The 18,822-nt window shown below is 47.0% G+C and overlaps 2 protein-coding genes across 4 annotated transcripts in view; both read right to left on the minus strand.

Moving 5' to 3' along the window:
- Window positions 1–12: 12 nt before the first annotated feature.
- B3GAT3 (beta-1,3-glucuronyltransferase 3) lies at window positions 13–9,084 on the minus strand. The gene is made up of 6 exons (XM_015422713.1): window positions 8,989–9,084; window positions 7,416–7,505; window positions 5,707–5,884; window positions 4,278–4,608; window positions 2,571–2,861; window positions 13–178 (listed from the first exon to the last, which is right to left on the minus strand). Exons 2-6 carry the CDS (start codon window positions 7,495–7,497, stop codon window positions 80–82), a joined length of 981 nt encoding a protein of 326 aa, XP_015278199.1. The 5' UTR covers window positions 7,498–7,505; window positions 8,989–9,084; the 3' UTR covers window positions 13–79.
- Window positions 9,085–12,899: 3,815 nt separating this feature from the next.
- GANAB (glucosidase, alpha; neutral AB) overlaps window positions 12,900–18,822 on the minus strand; it is a 46,659-nt gene continuing 40,736 nt past the window's right edge. For all 3 annotated transcript variants that reach the window (XM_015422711.1, XM_015422710.1, XM_015422712.1), the window contains 2 exons: window positions 18,639–18,739; window positions 12,900–14,458 (listed from right to left, as the gene is read on the minus strand). In XM_015422711.1, the coding sequence (XP_015278197.1) occupies window positions 14,349–14,458; window positions 18,639–18,739 (211 nt within the window). In that variant the 3' untranslated portion in view covers window positions 12,900–14,348. The remainder of the gene's footprint in view (window positions 14,459–18,638; window positions 18,740–18,822) is intronic.

Here is an 18,822-nt window from a genome sequence, read left to right on the forward strand (position 1 = left end):
TCAGCAGGGTCTAACCTTTCCTCTACCCTGCACCCCACAGCGGTGCCGGTTCCATTGCTACAGCCGTGCGGGGACCTGGTCAGACCTCGATGCTGGGGTCGGAGCCCAGGCCCTGCTTCTGAAGCAACTCCTCTTGTTTCATCTTGGGCTTCTCCGTCCGGGTGTGCCAAACGAGCACCTGCAAACAACCAACGGGAGGGGAGCGTCAGAGATCTGAGCGACTCTGTTTATGCGGCCCTGTTTATGCGGCCCTGCCCCAGATAGCTGCTTGAACATGAATCTGCCTTATTCTGATTCAGACCACCAGTCCACTGAGGTCGGTATTGTTTACACAGGCTGGCAGCTGCTCTGTGTGGAGTCTCAGGTCCAGGTCTTTCACAGCACCTGCTGCCTGGTCCTTTTAACTGGGGATGCCAGGGATAGAACCAGGGACCTTTTGCATGCAGATTCACTGAGGGCATGAGCCCCTCCCCGAAATGTGCACCACTTGAAATGGTCTCACACTGACTCAGACCACTGGTCCTTCAAGGTCAGTATTCTCTGCTCTGACCGGCAGCTGCTCTCCAGGGTGTCAGGCGAAGGTCTTGCACATTGCCTACTGCACAATCCTTTCCCCCCCCCAAAAAAAACCAATTTATTAGGATATATTATTAAGTCAAATACAAGTTATATTAATAGCTGTTATACATCCTTTTTCTTGTCCCTCTCCTCCCCTTGGCTTCCCACAGTGCTCCAAACCTCCAGCCCATTTCTTAAATTTTCTTCTATTTTCCCTTATCTTTTAATCATCATCTAACGGTAACCTTTTTTTCACCTATTGTTTTCTTATAATTATCTATTTTCTAATAACCACACTTTTCAATAACTGTCAAAGCAAATTAAATTGTCCTTTACATCCCAGTACTTCTCTAAATAATCTTTAAAATCTTTCCAATCTGCATAGAATTCTTCTGCTTCCAGATTTTTAAGTTTCCTTGTCATTTTGTCCATTTCCACCATAAACAGTAGTTTCCTTATCCAATCCCCAATTTCTGGGATTCTGTCCTGCTTCCAACATTGAGCATAAGTCATTCTGGCCACTGTAATCATATACCACATCGGCGTCCTTTTCCACACATTGACTTCTTCCATTTTAAGTCCCAACAGTAGTATTTCTGGTTCTTTCTTAAAAGTACATTTCACAATTTTTTCCATTTCTCTATGTACCTCAGCCCAATAACTTTTTGCTTTGTCACAAGTCCACCACATATGATAAAAAGACCCTTCTGCTTTTTTACATTTCCAACATTTGTTTGACATATTACTATTCATATTTGCAATATTTTTGGTGTCATATACCATCTATACATCATTTCATAGCACTTTTCTTTTAAACTATTACACGTTGATATTTTCATCGCATTTTTCCATAAAAATTCCCAGGTTTCCATATCTATTTCTTTGTTCATATTAACTGCCCATTTTATCATTTGTTCTTTAACCGTCTCATCTTCCGTATACCATAGTAACAATATCTTATACATCTTAGATATCAACTGCCTACTGCACAATCCTTTTAACTGGAGATGCTGGGGATCAAACCCAGCATGCAAAACAGATGCTCTACCACTGAGCCACAGCCACTCCCAGAGTAAATTACCTTTAAGGCTCCAGAATTTAAAAAACCCAATGGCTGCCCTGAACTGAATAGCTCAGGCAAGCCTGATCTTGTCAGATCCTGGAAGCTAAGTGGGGCTGACCCTGGCAAGTATTTGGATGGGAGACCTCCAGAGAATACCAGGGCTGGGAGGCAGAGACAGGCTATCAAGCCACTTCTCTGAATGTCCTCCATGCCCCCGTAGGAGTTGCCAGAGGTCGCCATGACTTCCAGGCACGGACACAAACAAACAAACACACCCAAAAAAATTCCAGCCCTCTCCCCCCAAAACCCAATGGCCTAGAAGCCACAGCTAGAACTATTCAGCTGTAACCTTACTGAAACATCGCCAAGAAAAGTACATCAGATTTACACCAGTTTTAGAACTGGAAGCAGAGGATGCTTGAAGGGAGCGACTGGCTTGAGATACCTTGGCATTGCCATGCAGAAGAATGCTCCACTTCAAACCCACCCCCAACTTAAGCCTGAAGTGGCTCTCCCTGAAGTCCCAGCCAGGGCTACAGTGGAGGATATGCACAGATCAGCTGGTTAGATGCTGGGAAGAGAGGAGAAACCTCTCGTCTGAGAGACTGCCTCCTGTAAGTCAGATGCTGGAACCAGCCCCTGCCGCTTCTTCCTCTGCGTTGGGGTTGGCTGCTGCAAACCTGTTCCGCTAAGGGGCTTTCCCCTGATGCAAGAGGCTCTTGGAGAAAGTTCCACAGTTTCTCAACCTGGGTTTCTCAATGGCTAGCACACGGCAAGGCTGCCAAGTCTGGAACTTCCTCCTCTTTGAGGAAGTAAAAAGCAGCATCTTACTGAACATCAACGCTCCATGCTGTTTGTGGTCATTAACCCACAGAGAAACAAACCGGCCCTGCAAGGTTTATCTGTCCCTTCCCCTCCCACCCCCCCGCACAGCTGCCGTCTCCCTCACCTTGGTGCAGTTGTCCGCTTTGGGCTCCAGCTCCTCGATGGACGCCAGCGACTGCAGCAGGCTGCTCTCCAGGTAGCCGCGCTCGGCCAGCAAGTCGAAGCGAGCCTCCCGATTCGCCAGCAGCAGCTGGAGGGCCACGGCAAAGCCGGCCATGTCCACGGGGAAGGGTCGGTTGGGCTTCCAGGCGGTGTAGAACCCCATGACTTTGCCGCCCTCGACGAGGGGGCGCTCGAAGCGGAGGCCGCCCACCAGGCCGACGGGCCACACGGAGACCCGCTTGGTGGAGCGGATCTGGTTGGAAAAGAGATGGGTGAGAGCCTGGGCGGGCGCACCGTGGAATACGCTGCTAGGGTTCCCAACCTCCAGGTGGTGGCTGGAGATCTCCTGGGATTACAAATGATCTCCGGGCGACGGAGATCAACTCACCTGGAGAAAACGGCCACTTTGGAAGGTGGACTCTATGGCGTTTATACCCCATTGAAGTACCTCCCCTCCCCAAACCCCACCCTCCTCAGGCTCCAAACCCCCCAATCTCCATGTATTTCCCAACCTGGAGCTGGCCACCCTACACTGCACACCTGGCTTTGCCTGAGACCAGCTTTCAAGCTGGTATCTTTCCCATCCTCCTACTCTTGTGGCTACAAGGAGCCCCACCCCAGGCTGCAAACATCATCATAACACACAGGGAACACATCATATTAATTCCAGGGAACATTACTATTCATTAAGCAGAAAGTACTTTCCCCATCTGTTTACTCCTGGTAAGAACTCTGGGCCTGCTCCTTGTCCTATATTTGCTGAAATTCACATACATGGCAGAATATGGTCTCTAGAAATCCATTGACTCCTTTCCCCCCAATCCTTTAAGACGGGTATAAATAAAGGAAGTTTCTAGCTCTCGTGGTCACAGAGAAAACAGGACCAGGTATGCAGAAGAGATTTAGGAAGTAAATATGAAATTTGCCATCCGTTTCCTTTAGATTTGTTGCACTAGTATTTATATTTTATCCTACGCTCTGATGTTTTTATTACGGTTGTACATCGCCCAGAGCCCTGCAGTAGCAGGGATTGGGCAATTCATAAGCTTAATAAGTAATAATAATAGTAACCCATGAAGCTGGCTTCTACTCAGTCAAACCTAGGGAGGTCCGGCTGTCCTCGATCAGGGCCAGGGTCTTTTCGGTCCTGGCCCTGACCTGGTGGAACTTTCTGCCAAATAACATCAGGGCCCAGCGGGATCTGATGCAATTCCACAGGGCGTGTAAGGCAGAGATGTTCCGCCAGGCTTTTGGTTGAGAGCACGGCAGCTGGCAAAAAAGGGGATGATTGCCATCTGGATTGGTTTATTAGTGCATTGTAATAATTTTATCATGTTGATTGTATTTTATCTGCTTTAAGGCTGTAAATCGCCCAGAGCCCGCTTGCAGGGTTGGGCGATTCAGAAATCTAATAAATAAATAAAGGTCAGCGCTGTCTACTTGGACGGGCAGCTGCTCTCCAGGACCTCAGGTGGAGGTCTTGCATATCACCCACTACCTGCTTGTTCTAACTGGAGATGTCCGGGATTGAACCTGAGACCTTCTGTATGCAAAGCAGAGGCTCTGCCACTGGGCCGCGGCTCCTCCCATGTGAACCTGCCTAAGACTTTCCGCTCAGACTCTGCTCTGGGTGCCCCGCCACAGGTTCTGCCCCCCTCCCCATACTGACTTCATCGAAGAGGCGAAGGCTGTAAGTGTTGTCGTCATCAGCAAAGTACACCACCCCTTCGTTGCTGAGCTCGCGGTTCTCCCGCAGCCACTGCAGGGCCAGGTTGCGCTGCTCCACCCCCCGCGGCTTCAGCCAGTTGGGGTCGGTCTCCTTGCGCTTGTGCTCCTTGGGCGTCTCCGTGTGGAGGTGCGTGAAGCGCAGGTTGCTCTGAGCCAGCAGCTCCGAGACCAGCTGGGTCTTCACCGGCGAGTCCTCCACCACGATCCAGTGGAGGTTCTTCACGTGCATCAAGGTCTGGGATAGGCGTACCAACTCCGCCTTCTGCACCAGCCTGCAGAGGAGAGGGGAGAGGGAATGGAACTAGCGAACTGAGAGCGGCTGAGGGTGTATGAAGCCATCCAATGCCGGGATCAGACAAGGGGTGCAATACTTCAGCTCTGACTGTCTCCCTGAAGTCTTGAGCATGGATCATTCATTCCCAGCCTGGCTAACTGTGATCCATTTAACAGCAGACTGAACCTGGGATCTTCAGCTTGCACAGCAGGTGCTTTCCCACTGAGTTAACCCCCCCGCCCCTGCAAATTTCAGAATTCATGCCTTACACAAAACCCAGACTGTCTAGCTCGGTGTTATCTACTTTGATTGGCATCAGATCTTCAGGATCTTGGGAAGAAGAAGAAGAGATTGGATTTATACCCCGCCCTTCACTTGGAGTCTCAGAGCGGCTTACAAGCTCCTTTCCCTTCCCCTCCCCACAACAGACACCCTGTGAGGTGGGTGGGGCTGAGAGAACTCTGACACAAACTGCTCTTTTTCAAGGACAGCTGTGCCAGAGCTTGTGACTGACCCAAGGTCACATCAGCAGGTGCAAGCGGAGGAGTGGGGAATCAAACCTGGTTCTCCCAGATTAGAGTCCGCACACTTAACCACTACACCAAACTGGCTCTCACTACACCAAACTGGGAAGGGAAAGAAAATTTCCAACACTGAGATCCTTTTTTTTTTTTTTGGATACTTTTTTGTATTTTCATATGTGCGTGCGTGTGTGAGAGCGAGCGAGCACGCACCTAGAAGTCATGGTGACCTCTGGTGACTGACCCCTACTGGGGGCCTGGAGAATATTCAGAGAAGTCGCTGCATAAAGCCTGCCCCCGCCTCCCGACTGCTGGTATTCCAAGGAGGTCTCCCATCCAGGTACTTGCCAGAGTTGACCCTGCTTAGCTTCTGAGATCTGATGAGAATGGGCTTGCCTGGGCTATCCAGGTCAGGGCTTTCCTGAGATCCTTTTAACTGGAGATGGCCACATGTTGAACTTGGAGCTTCTGCATGCAAAGCAGATGCACTAGTGCCGAGCCACACCCTGTCGCATAGACGGTGATAACTCCACCTTCTAGAGCAGAGGCACCATGCCAGGGATCTGGCTGCTTACCTAGCATAGGTGGGTGTGATGACATAGATGACGGGCAGTGCTGGAGCTGCTGGCTCCAGTACTTTCTCTCGTCCCTGCAACCTCTTCAGCTCATTCTGCAACTGGGAGAGCTTCTTCTCCTTGGCGTGGATGAGGTCACTGGCTGACTTCAGATGATGGGTGCAGTCACAGGGTTGCCCTGAGATAAGAAGAAGGAACCTCAGAGGACGTCTGTTTTTTACATATAGCACCATATTGAGCAATCTAAAAACAGAGAGATTGGCCCATTCCCAGAGAGGAGCTTACATATTAAATTTTGGACCTAAAGAGGAGGAAGGAATGAACATGAGCAAATGAAATTCAATGTAAAGGTTTGTTTTGGTTGGGAATGAGAACTATGGTTGCAATTCTACACAGGTTTTTAAAAAAGGATTACAAAAATCCATGGAGAATATGTGCCTCTGCCACTAAGTAGTAACTGACTTATGGTGATTGCAGCAAGGAAGAAAGGTTAAAGTGCTTGTGGCTCTTTAGCTTGGAGAAACGATGGCTGAAGTTTATAATCATGATCGAGGTTTATAAGATTATGCATGGGATAGAGCAGGCAGAGAAAGAAGTACTTTTCTGCCTTTCTCACAAAAAAAGAACTCGTGGGCACTCAATGAAATTGCTGAGCAGTTGGGTTAGAACAGATAAAAGGAAGTATTTCTTCACCCAAAGAGTGATTAACACATGGAATTCACTGCCACAGGAGGAGGCGGCGGCTACAAGCATGGACGGCTTCAAGAGAGAATTAGATAAACATCTGGAGCAGAGGTCCATCAGTGGCTATTAGCCACAAGGTATAGATAGGAACTCTCAGTCTGGGGCAAGTGATGCACTGTATTCTTGGTGCTTGGGGGGGGGCAACAGTGGGAGGGCCTCTAGGGTCCTGACCGCACTGGTGGACCTCCTGATGTCACCTGGTATTTTTGGCCACTGTGTGACAGAGTGTTGGACTGGATGGGCCATTGGCCTGATCCAACATTGGCTTCTCTTATGTTAAGAACATAAGAACATAAGAGATGCCAATGCTGGATGAGGCCAAAGGCCCATCCAGTCCAACACTCTGTGTCACACAGTGGCCAGGAATATCAGTACCATCAGGAGGACCAGCACCTCTGCTCCATATGCTTATCTAATTCCCTTTTGAAGCCGTCCATGCTTGTAGCTGCCACCATTTCCTGTGGCAGTGAGTTCCATGTGTTAATCACTCTTTGGGTGAAGAAGTACTTCCTTTTATCCGTTCTAACCCGACCGCTCAGCAATTTCATGGAGTGCCCACGGGTTCTAAGGGGCTTTCAAGGCAAGTGAGAAGCAGAGGTGGTTTGCCATGGCCTTCCTCTACAGAGGCTTCCTTGGTGCTCCCCCATCCGAGTACTAACCCTGCTTAGCTTCCGAGATATGGCTATATCATACCATTCCACATGCCCCACGGAAAACAGATTGGTTAAAATCGCTAAATGGCACCTCCATGGTCAGAGGCAGTTTACCCCCAAGTATCAGATACAGGGGGACCAACAACAGGGATGTCTATCATTATCATGATATATGCTCCCTGAAATCATCCAGTTGTCCACTGTGGGAAACAGAATACTGAGCTGGATATATCATGGCCTGATTCAACAAGGAACTCTTTATATTCTTAGCATCTGAGCGCTACCAGTTCCCTTCCTCCGTTTGCTACTCACCCAGCTGGAGCAGTGCATACATCAGGCCAATGAGAGAAACCAGGAAGTAGACGACAAAAACGTTCTTCAGTTTCACCTTCATGGCAGAGCCTATAGAGATGGGAAAAGGGGGACATGCAGATGGTCACAGCTGGGCTTCCACAGGAGATAGCTGAAACTTCGATGACAGCAATATCCTGGAGGGGGAAAGCTGCTCTCCTGTCCTCTTGTTGTTAGAAGGACCAGGGGCCTCAACGGACCACAGTCAACTACCTTCTGTCCAAGGGACCCATTTCACCTAAAGGCAAGCTGCAGGGCTTTGTACTAGTATAATCCGAAGCTAAGCATGCCCCAAATGTGCCATTCCTTCTCTTACATTGTATTTGTCAACAATCAGTGTACCAGCTGGGAACACAAGGGTTGGGGGGGGGGGCATAGTCTAGTGTGTTGGTGTGCTGGAGGGATACCCATTACAAAACTAAGCATTTACTTGCTGTGCTGCAATGCTCTTCACAGCACCACTAGGTTCTTCTGCTCCTCGTCAACAACACGGAATCTCTAAGCAGCGTCTGATGCCAAAGGATATCCCCCTCCCTGCCTGCATAGCAGGGAAGATCTCTCTACCCCTCAAAGGATGGACCCCTACCCAGATCCATCTTGAGAACAACATTCCCCCATCAATTGGCAAGAAAGCACCTACGGCCCTGCCAATGCCTTTTCTTTGACAACACACAGCAAAAGTTTCCACAAGCTTGCACACTTACGTTATCACATGCAGACAGCACAGAAAAAAATATGCTTAAAAATCAAGGCTATAGTCCTATGTAAACCCTGGTAAATAAAGTGAGATTTGTTTCCAAGTAACCATAAATAAAATCAGTGTGTGTAAAGGGGTCCCATGTTGTAAACTGAGATTCAAGCTGGATCCCAAATGTGCAAAGGATAAATGCTACTGCTGCTCACTGTATTGGCCCTACTTCATTCATGGATACTGAAACGTTCATATTTCAGCACTGTTACTTGCTGGGACAAAGACACATCTATACCCTATGACTCTGTTATCCCTCCCACCAGCCCCTTCCCCCAGTACCACAACATATGCCCTGTGCTGCATTCTCATCCATCCCTTAGTTTGATTCAGGGCTTCATGTAAACCACAGTGTCTATTCATAGCTTGAAACCTGCAGATCCTATTTCTGTGTTCTCCCAACCATTAGAAGGCCAGGCTTGCTAGCTTGGGAAGCACGGACTGCAGCCAGGTAGCACCTGTTATTTTAAGACATTTAGGTTTCAATCCTGTACACGCTTTCCTGGGAGTAAGTTTCATTGAATACACTACGGATTACTTCTAACCATGCACAGGGTCGTGCTTTTAAATTGTGCGATGCCTCTCTTTCCTCCTCTCTAGCACTGCAAGATCCTACACAACCCTGAGCAATGCAGCATCTCTGAATCCCGTTCCCTTTCATGCAATTGCAACAGCGATTCATTCCTCCCTCAGCTATCGAGCCGACCCTGCGCTAGGAAGGACGGCGGCGGCGGGGAGACGGTGTGACACCGTTGCTATGGCGACGGAGCAAAGGCCCAAGCTCACCGCGCTTTTACTGTTGGTGACCGGGGGATCCTCAGCTTCTTCTCAGAGCCCCTCCATCACAGCCAGCGCCCCCACACTCTGTCCCCCACCCTATTCCTGCCATCACACCACTTCCGGTCCTACCGCCTTTGTAGTCCTCCAGCTGCCTGCCCCGGTTCGTCACTGCTTTGGGTCCCCCAAAGCAGCGATCTCCGGTCTGACCTTGTTTTTTTCGTTCCTCATTTTTATTTTTATTTTAAATAGAAATTTTATTAACTTTTTAGAATGCAGGTAGTCAAACAGATATACATTGAAATCGTAATAATTTTACATATACATAACAGGTAAACATGTATTTCAGTACAATAGATCTGGTTGACAGAAAAGTAGAATGTTTTTCTACTAAAAACATAACATTACACTGTGAGCTATTATTATTAATACAGAAAAAACAAGAAAAAACAAAATAACTACATATCGTGCTCTATTTTATCAGCTATAAAGCATGATCTTATATTTAGCTTCCGTAATTTTTTCCCAGTCAAATTTGTCTAACGATATTTTGTCTAATATTGGGTACCAGACATTAAGTATGTTTTGAAACTCGCATTCGTTTTGGAATGTGGTGTCATAGATTGAAAATTTTTCCAGCATAAATATATCCCATGTCTTACCATTGGGTAAAAAGTTAAAGGTAAAGGTTTCCCTTGCTCGAAAGCCAGTCGAGTCCGACTCTAGGGTTGTGGTGCTCATCTCCGTTTCAAAGCCGAAGAGCCAGCGCTGTCCGAAGATGTTTCCATGGTCATGTGGCCGGCATGACTAAACACCAAGGCTCACGGAACGCTGCTACCTTCCCACCAAAGTGGTCCCTATTTATCTACTTGCTTTCGAACTGCTAGGTTGGCAGGAGCCGGAACTAGAGACGGGAGCTCACTCCGTCATGCGGCACCCGGTCTCGAACTGCTGAACTACTGACCTTTCACAGCCTGCAGTTCATCGTCTTAACCACTTGAGCCACCGCAGCTCCTACCATTGGGTAGGAGGCTTTTTATTTTTCCAGTTTTTTGCAATAGTTATTTTAGCAGTTGTTAACAGGATATTAATTTTCTTCTTTTTGTAGGAGGGCGATCGGGAGGCTTCAGATGTAACAGCATCAGTTCCGGCATCAAGGGTAAGTTGTAACTTGTCAATTTTTCTATATGAATGACGATCTGCTTCCAGTAGCTTTGTATGTGTTTGCATAACCACCAGTTGTTGTTCCTCATTTTTATCGTGACATGTTCCGATCCTGCATTTGATCTTTACTAGTCCTGCAACGAGGCCAGGCAATAAGCAAAGACAAGCCATAGACACTCAAGCAATACCTACGTAACCAGGGGAAGGTCGTTGTGTTTCTTGTAGCTGGCTGCCACTGCTAAAGCGTTGCCCTTATTTGTTTTTTGAGGATATTGCTCTAATGTGCTTTGGTTTCTCCCCACCAGCTACTGAGCGTAGCTAAAGCATTTTTGCTCCACCTATTCTAGGAGGGCTTTTTTTTTTGTCAGCTGGCTGCTTCAGAATTCAGTACAGGAGCAAGGTGTTGCAGGCTGAGCCGTTTCAGTGGTCAGAGAGTATTTCAAACAGGTCAAACCCTATGCCACAAGACAGTGGTGGCGAACCAGGTGGCACTCAGAGCCCTCTCTGTGGGCACGCATGCCATCGCCCCAGCCAGGCCCAGACCATCATTACAGTGTCGAATTCTCTGCCAAATAATTTTAAGAAAATGAAAGCATTTGGGATTGCTTTCCTTACTTTGTTTGGATCATCTTATAATGTATGAGTGGTTTTTTCTAAAGTAAAACCTCAGTATTCAGGTTAAATTGCCGTGTTGGCACTTTGCGATAAATAAGTGGGTTTTGGGTCGCAGTTTGGGCACTTGGTCTCTAAAAGGTTCGCCATCACTGCCATAGGATAAACGGACACAAATCTGACATCAAGAATCAGAAGACTGAGAAACACGCAGGAGACAATTTCAACCTCCCAGGGCACTGCTGTTTGATTGCAATGAACTTCCGAAACAGACTAGAACAGGAGATTGCTGAGTTACACGTTATTACAACACTCAGGACAATGTGACCCCTGGGGCTTAACAGATATAATTTTCTTATCTCACTGCACATGTTAACATCGCTCAGTTCTTAGAATTGTTGTAAACTCCTTTATTCTGCTGTATATTAATCTGCTGCTATGCGGAGGTTTTACCAAGTGCCTTAATCCAATCTTAGCTCAAATTGGCCATTCGTGGCAATATCCTCCTCACCCACTACCTATATGTAATGATCGGTGACTCGGTTTCAATGTATCTGAAAGTGTGCACACACACAAAAGCCCATACCCAGAATAAAACTTCGTTGGTCTTAAAGGTGCCTGCCACTTCAGACCAACATGGCTCCCCACATGAACCCACTTTAGTACAGTAATGCTTAGTTTACTGCCACAAGGTAGACCAGAGTTATAGTCATATTGAAGTTGCAGATTTGTGTTAGAGAAGATAGTCTGAAAGCACCCACTGCATTTATGGTGGGATTGAGATAGCAGCTTTGCTGCCTCCTGCTCATCCACTTTGCCACATTGCCACCTTTCACAGTGAGAAGAGACAGATATTACCTTGATACTGCTGTAACGATTAGTGAGACCCTCATGTAAGAATAAGGGGATCTGAGCTTTAAAGTTTATTTCAATACTTTCAAACCAAACTCTGCAATTTCAAGGCAGCTCATTTTCAACTGAATGTCTCCATGCCAGTGCAGAATATCTTTTTGCCAACCACGACCACTTTAAAAAAAAACAAAACTGAAGGGGCAAGAACATATCTGGGGGGGGGGAGCAAGCACAAAGCGTCCCCCTTTCCAGACAAACTGCAATGCATGCCACCTGGTGGAATGTGGACCCATGCATATTCAAATCCAGTAGCGCTTCAAATACTATCCCTCTTGTTCCATAGGAGAAAATCGACAAAATGATCTGAGACAGGCAGGACAGACCTTTCAGACATCTATGATATATTTGGAGTACAGAAAAACCTCTTGGAAGATTATCTGGTGGCAATTATGCCTACGTCAAGCAGAAAGATGGGACATTCAGAGAGACTGCTGAAGGCCAAGTCATACAGGCCAACAGGTGAATTTTCACAATAGCCATTTCTACTCATCTGCTTCCTCACACCATTCTTACCAGCCAGCCCATGTAATGTGACAATAACATTGTGATGATTCCTTGTTTGAGAGTGTCCCTTTAAATTTTTGATAGTAACTAGAGTGCCATGATTGGTGGATGGCAGATTGTGGGAGGAGTTATTCTGTGTGGATCTGTGTGGGTGTGTCAGTGAGAGAGTGGAGAATGACAGTTGGAATAATGAGAGTTGGTGAAAAAGCAGTTGATGTTGTGCAGTTGATTTTCAGTCAGTGAGACCTCTGGCAATGCAGTGTGGAGTCAGAGAGTGAGAGAGACTAAAGAATCTGTGTGGGATCCAAGAAGGATCAGTATATGTGTGTTAAAGAAACCTAATTCCCAACCAGTTAAATAATTACCAACTTCTTATTTTGTTCCCCTTTTAATAAATCCTATTTTATTTTAAAATATCCCAGAATTCGTATCAATTCTTCCTCTGGACCACAATAGATCCCTGAAAAGCCTTGAGCCTGTGTTGCCCTACCAACAAGAGAAACAGAAGGTTTGGAAATCCTTAAATTCCTGGTGGCAGCCGAATCTACCCAGTTTTACAGAAATAAAGAGCACATTTAAAGAGAAATACAGTCCTCCCTAATAGGAGGTCGTCACAAACATACCTTTTGCAGCAGTGGCCACTTGCGCCTCCTATACGTAACTTGAATGAAAAAAAGGCAACATAATCCTTCAGAGGTTTTTTTTTTTATTTTATTTTAATTGTCCATCTTTTATCAAAACACCCAGTCAGTAAAAGCACTACTTGCAAATGAAATCACAATCAAGAGGGGCGGGGGGGGGGAATTCATGTGGGTGTGTACATTAAAGATGACAGTTTTGAGAAATTTAAAAGCCTTGCTCTGGGTCTTTGCCTGCAAACATACAACAAGGGAGAACTGGCCAGGACCAGGAATGTTAAATCCACGTACACACAAAAAGAGACGACCAAAGAAATCCATATGGCCTGGTCTGAGGGCAGCAGAGCTGACAGCCAGCAGCAGGGGATGAGAGGCGCTGCAACAACTGAGGAAAGATCCCTGCCGGTTCCCGCTCAAGGATGGCCCCTCGTCTCTCTTTCCAGCAGGGGAGGGGCCCGTTTTGTTAGCAGCTTGTGTACACCCACTTTTTCTCCCCCCTCATCCTTAGGTTTTGGTGCAGGGGGGAAAAATTACGATTTCCCTTCTTCCCACTTCTCCCCCAATCCGGGGTGCAGTTTTGTAGCCAACCTGCAACATCCGTTCCTTTCCCATGATCCATCTTCCATCCCTCTCCCAATATAAATAGAAGCGACAGTGATTCACTGACACCTAGAAATACCTGCCCCCTGCCCTCCCCCCCAAAAAACAAAAATTCCTGCTCCCCTACACCGTAACGGATTTGGGAAGAAGTGGTGTGTGTGTGTGTCAGAGAGAGAAATAAGAACCTTTGGGGACTTAGGGGCTGGGGAGGATGAGAAGATGGTCAAGCTGTATCCGTTCATTTGGGTTTATGGCATATGGCTGCATGGGAGGCATGAGGGAAATAATTGAAGGAGGACTCCCTATACATTCACCTGGTGGCAAGGAAAGGAGTTTAAAGGCAGCCCTTGCCTAGGTAAATCATCTTTTTTTCCTTTTCTTTTTAAATCGATTCACACACTGGCCTGGAACTCCAGCCAGAATGGGGGGGAAGGGATGTAAAGGAAAAAGGAGAGATGGGCAGGAAAAGAGCAGTTTGAATAAACTATTCCTCCGCCCTCCCCGGGAAAGGCTGAGCCACTCAAAAGGTTGGTCCCACTATCGCATGTCCGGGAAAGGGGAAGAGAAAGGGTCTCCCTTCCTTCACCACCACCCCCCCAAACAGAGGCAGGAGGAAAACGAGACCAACCTAACTTCAACCCGGAGATTTCTCACTCTACAGCAAATATTGCTAAAAATTAACCTATGGGAGCCACCCGAAAATCCGAGTCTGAGCTAGGGCTGAAGGGGGGGGGGCAAGGGGGAGGGAGCGACTGGGTCGCCCCTCTCCTCAAACATGCCTGCCTGCTATGAGACACTGGACCCAAGACACTGCAGGAGGGGAGCTACCGGCTGAGCTTACGGCACCGTTCCTCAGTTAAAGGGGCTGGCCTAAAGTCCCCCAACACTGCCGATGTCTCTCCCCCCCCTTCCATCCAACCTCCCCCCCGCCTCGTAGCATTATCGCAAAGAGATACTCCAGTCTGCCGCAATGTTAACTGCAGGCTTGCGAAGGGTTAAGACAGACGTGTCGGCCTCGTGCGTGAAGTCCAGGCGGGTCTCAGTGACACCTGGGGAGAGGGGAAGAGAAGTTACAGTTGATGAAATAATGCTCCCCCAGGGAATGAGCGGAAGAAACACATGGTGCCCTTCTCACCTTGTATACCGCCTAAACGTTCGAACGGACACACACTAAAAAGCATCTTATGGCATCTTTAAAAGATTCACTGTGGCATAGTTTTGACAGATGAGTATACTTCACTGGATGCTGGAAGTGTACTCTCAGTTGGCAGACAGATACGCAAGGACAGAAGGAAAAATGTAAACAGTGGGGGGGGGGCGCGACTAAATGCATATGGCACAGAAATGTCACATGCTGCCTCCTGCATCTCATATGATTCCACATTTTACAATTATGCTTATCTATAACCATTGTATAGCCCCAACCTGGATAGCCCAGGCTAGCCCCATCTTGTCAGATCTTGGAAGCCTAGGCAGGGTCGGACCTGGTTAGTATTTGGATGGGATTTGGAAACAACCATGGAAGTCCGAGGTCACTACACAAGTGGCAAACCTGTTCTAAACGTCTCTAGCCTTGGAAACTCTCTGGGGTCGCTGTAAGTCAGCTGTGACAGCACACGTAACCAATGTGTAATGCACACAAGTGGTCATCTGCTGACTCACGGTAAGGGTCCGTGCATCTGATTAAGTGTGCTTCAGCCCACAAAACTTTCTGCCACAGTAAGTCACTGAGGTGCCCCAAAACGCTTCTTTTGTTTTTGCTGAAATGGAAGAACACGGCAACGCCTCTGGAATTTGTCTGAACGGAGGGTGACAAGGAAACCTGAGAACCAATGTGGTGTAGTGGTCAGAGGTTCTGGAAGACTCAGGTTCAAATCTCCACTCTGCCATGGAAGCTTCTCTGGGTGACCTTGGGCCCCCGTCTCACACTCAACCTAACCTACCTCACAGGGCTGCTGTTAGGCTAAATCTGAGAGGGGCAGAATAATGTAAGATTGAATTTATACCCTGCCCTTTACTACCCAAAGGAGTCTCAGAGCGGCTTACAAACTCCTTTCCCTTCCCCTCCCCACAACAGACACCCTGTGAGGTAGGTGGGGCTGAGGGAGCTCTGACAAAAACCTCTTTTTCAAGAACAGCTGTGCCAGAACTATGGCTTGACAAAGGTCATCCAGCAGCTGCAAGTGGGGGAGTGTGGAATCAAACCCGGTTCTCCCAGATTAGAGACCGTGCACTTCACCACTACACCAAATAAACCCTTCAAAAGGTGATCTGAGCCCATTTAGAGGAGGCGCAAAGGAGTAAGAATCTGGATTAACACCTTTTTTGCTATATATTCTTATTCATATTTGATCTTATAAGATGTACATCTCCTGACCTGGTTCACTCTAATCTGATCTGAAGCCAGCCATTTCTAGCCTGCCCATCAAAAAAAGCCCTCTGTGATGCTGAATTTGGAGTTTCGAACAAACACAAGTCTATTATCTGGTAGAAAATTCACTTAAATTGCAGGCTGCGTCCAATGGATGAAGTTTAATCTGTCGAAGAGAGCTGATTTGTGCAAAAAGCATCCGCCCTCCGGAGAGGCAGTGCAACATCTGGGTGAGAGAACACAGGGCACTTCCTGTGAAACCACTGAAGTTGCTACTGATACGAGAGCTGCTTCCTTCAACTTTGGAACTGTGGTTTACAGTTTGCAGATGAGATTAGCTTGACTTGGGACGTGCAGGCAGCCTGCTCAACACTGTGCCAAACAACTGAGTCTACGTGTTAATCATTGTCCTCAAAGCCGCCTTGCTTCCTGTAACCCTACATACGTCATTTCAATATGTAATCTCAAAAGGTGACTCCTGGGACTCGGAAGACATAAGCTCATCGCGGAAATATCCAGCTGTCCTCGACCACAGCCAGGGCCTTTTCGGTCCTGGACCCAACATGGTAGAACTCTCTGCTGGACACCATCAAGGCCCTGTCGGAGCCTGTGCAATTCCGCAGGGCTTGTAAGGCAGAAAAGTTCCACCAGGTTTTTGGTTGAGGACAGCAACAGTTTCTATCATGGCTGGTACCCGCTCCTCCTCTCCAGACTGCTCTGTTCCTCTTCCCCCCACCCATGAGGTGGCTGCAGTCTGGCATAAGAATTGTGAAACGATGACATCTGATTCTTTTAGATTTGCTGTATTTGTCCTGTTTACACATTATATTCCAAATACTATGGCTTTGATGCTTTTATCAAACACTGTGTATCACCCAGAGCCCTGCAGTACCAGGGACTGGGTGATCCACTAATTTAATAAATAATAACGCACAGTGATCCTGGCACACTGCCACCCTTTGAACCAGGCTCACCTAATCTTACCTGTAGTCCACAGGTCGGTACATGTGTGCTACTGGTGGTGGAGAGGGCCTTCAAGTCACAGCGGACTTATGGAGACCCCACAGGGTTTTCAAGGCAAGAGAGGTTCAGAGGCGGTTTGCCACTGAGGGGAGGGGCCGTGGCTCAGTGGCAGAAGATTCTGCTTGACATGCAGAAGGGCCCAGGTTCAATCCCCAGCATCTCCAGTTAAACGGATCAGGTAGGAAGTGAAGTGAAAGACCTCGGGGCCTGAGACCCTGGAAAGCTGCTGCCAGTCTGAGTAGACAGTACTGGCTCTGGTGGACCGAGGGTCTGATTCAGTATAAGGCAGCTTCATGTGTCCGCTTTGCATAGCAACCCTGGTCATTCCTTGGTGGTCTCCCATCCAAATACTAGCAACTGCTGAGCCTGTTTAGCTCCTGAACTCTGACAAGATTGCACTAACCTGGGCTATCCGGGTTAGGGCACGTGTGGCATTACTGATCCTCCAAGCCATGACTTGGGAGCAACTGGGAATGAGCTTTTCATTTTATTCCATTTTTTGGTTTAATTGATGGCACTTGACCGTCCAACCTTTTCTTCCACCATGGAGATCAAGGCTGGGCACAGGGAAGATTCCCCGGAAGCCACCCAACCGGACAGTACCCAAACCCACTCAAGCTGTTTGCAAGGTCACTATGCTCCCCAAATGTACCCCAGGATCTTACATAAACGTATATCTTATTTTATGGACTAAACCTCTTTCTCTATCTGCTTGTTGGTAGAGATGTGAAGGCCCGGAAAAAACCGGAAAAATTCGGGAAAAAAACCAGTTTTTTCCCGTTTTTTTCCTGAAGATTTTTTGTTTTTTCCCGAAAAATTGGAAAAATTGAAAAAAGAAAAGAAAAGAAAAAAAATGATTATGGAACGTTTTATTTTAACATGATGAATAAAATATTTTAAGACAAGGTGTTCAAATATTTTCCAAATCATTTCTAAAATATATATATATGGTATCAGATTGATCTAATTTCTGTGCACTGAGGACAAGCAAGTCCTAGGTTACAAACTGAACTCTCCAATGCAAGAACAAGATGCATTTCTTCCTTTAGGAGGTGCTATTGTCAGAAGAAAATAAAAAGGTTTCAGTTTTGTTTTTGCATGTGGGTGGGTATTCTGTTTGTAATAATTGTTTGGATACACTATATTTTTAATATGCTAGGTGTGATAATTTCATGCCAAATAAAAATGTCCATAGTCATATTTTATGTTCCTAAAGTAACAGAATGACTGTCAATCTAGAAAAGACAAAAGAAATGCTAATGCAGCATTTTTTTCAATTTTTCTGAAAATTTCCGTTTTTTTCCGAGCTTCAAAATTTCCGGAAATTTTACATCTCTACTTGTTGGTGCACATGATTCTCATAAAGAGGGAAGACAGTGGCTGAGCTGAAAAAGCCAGACATCACAAGAAAACATACCCTTTTACAACAAGGTAGCCCAATAAACAGCTTTGCTACCCTTTGCCACAGCGGTCAGGAGAGTTTATGATGTCTGGTCACTTGTCTCACACAAAGAATTCACAACAGTAAAGGGAAGGAGAAGAGCAGACACAGAATTCTCCTAGGTCCAAAACAAAGCCTGTCCAGTGCAAGGGAAACATGATATACCCACAGGAGAAGTGCATAAGTACTGGCTTGCTGGGTTGGATTCTGGACCTAACTAGTCTCTCTTTTCCTGCTGGCAGGGCCTCATCTCTGAAACCAGGACAGCTGGTACTCATTCAGTGCTGGGTCCTGGTGGTGAGCTTCTCTATCGCACAGTGCATGGAACGCAGGTGGCATATGAATGGCACTGTTATGAAACGTGGTTGCTTTATGCCCAGAGCAAACCACTCACCAGCTTGTTTGAGGAACACGGCTGCTGGTTTCCCAGCTCCCAGGATCACCACCCTTTCGATCCACGCTGAAGTTTCATAGCTGCCCTTAGGGTCTGCAGAGCTGGAAGAAGACAGAAAAGGGGTAGAGATCAGCAACGATATGGTCATTACATGGAATGGGAGTAAAGGTAAAGGTTCCCTTGC

The sequence above is a fragment of the Gekko japonicus genome, unplaced genomic scaffold (genome assembly GCF_001447785.1).
Source record: "Gekko japonicus isolate JY-2015 unplaced genomic scaffold, Gekko_japonicus_V1.1 scaffold2762, whole genome shotgun sequence".
NCBI lineage: Eukaryota > Metazoa > Chordata > Lepidosauria > Squamata > Gekkonidae > Gekko > Gekko japonicus.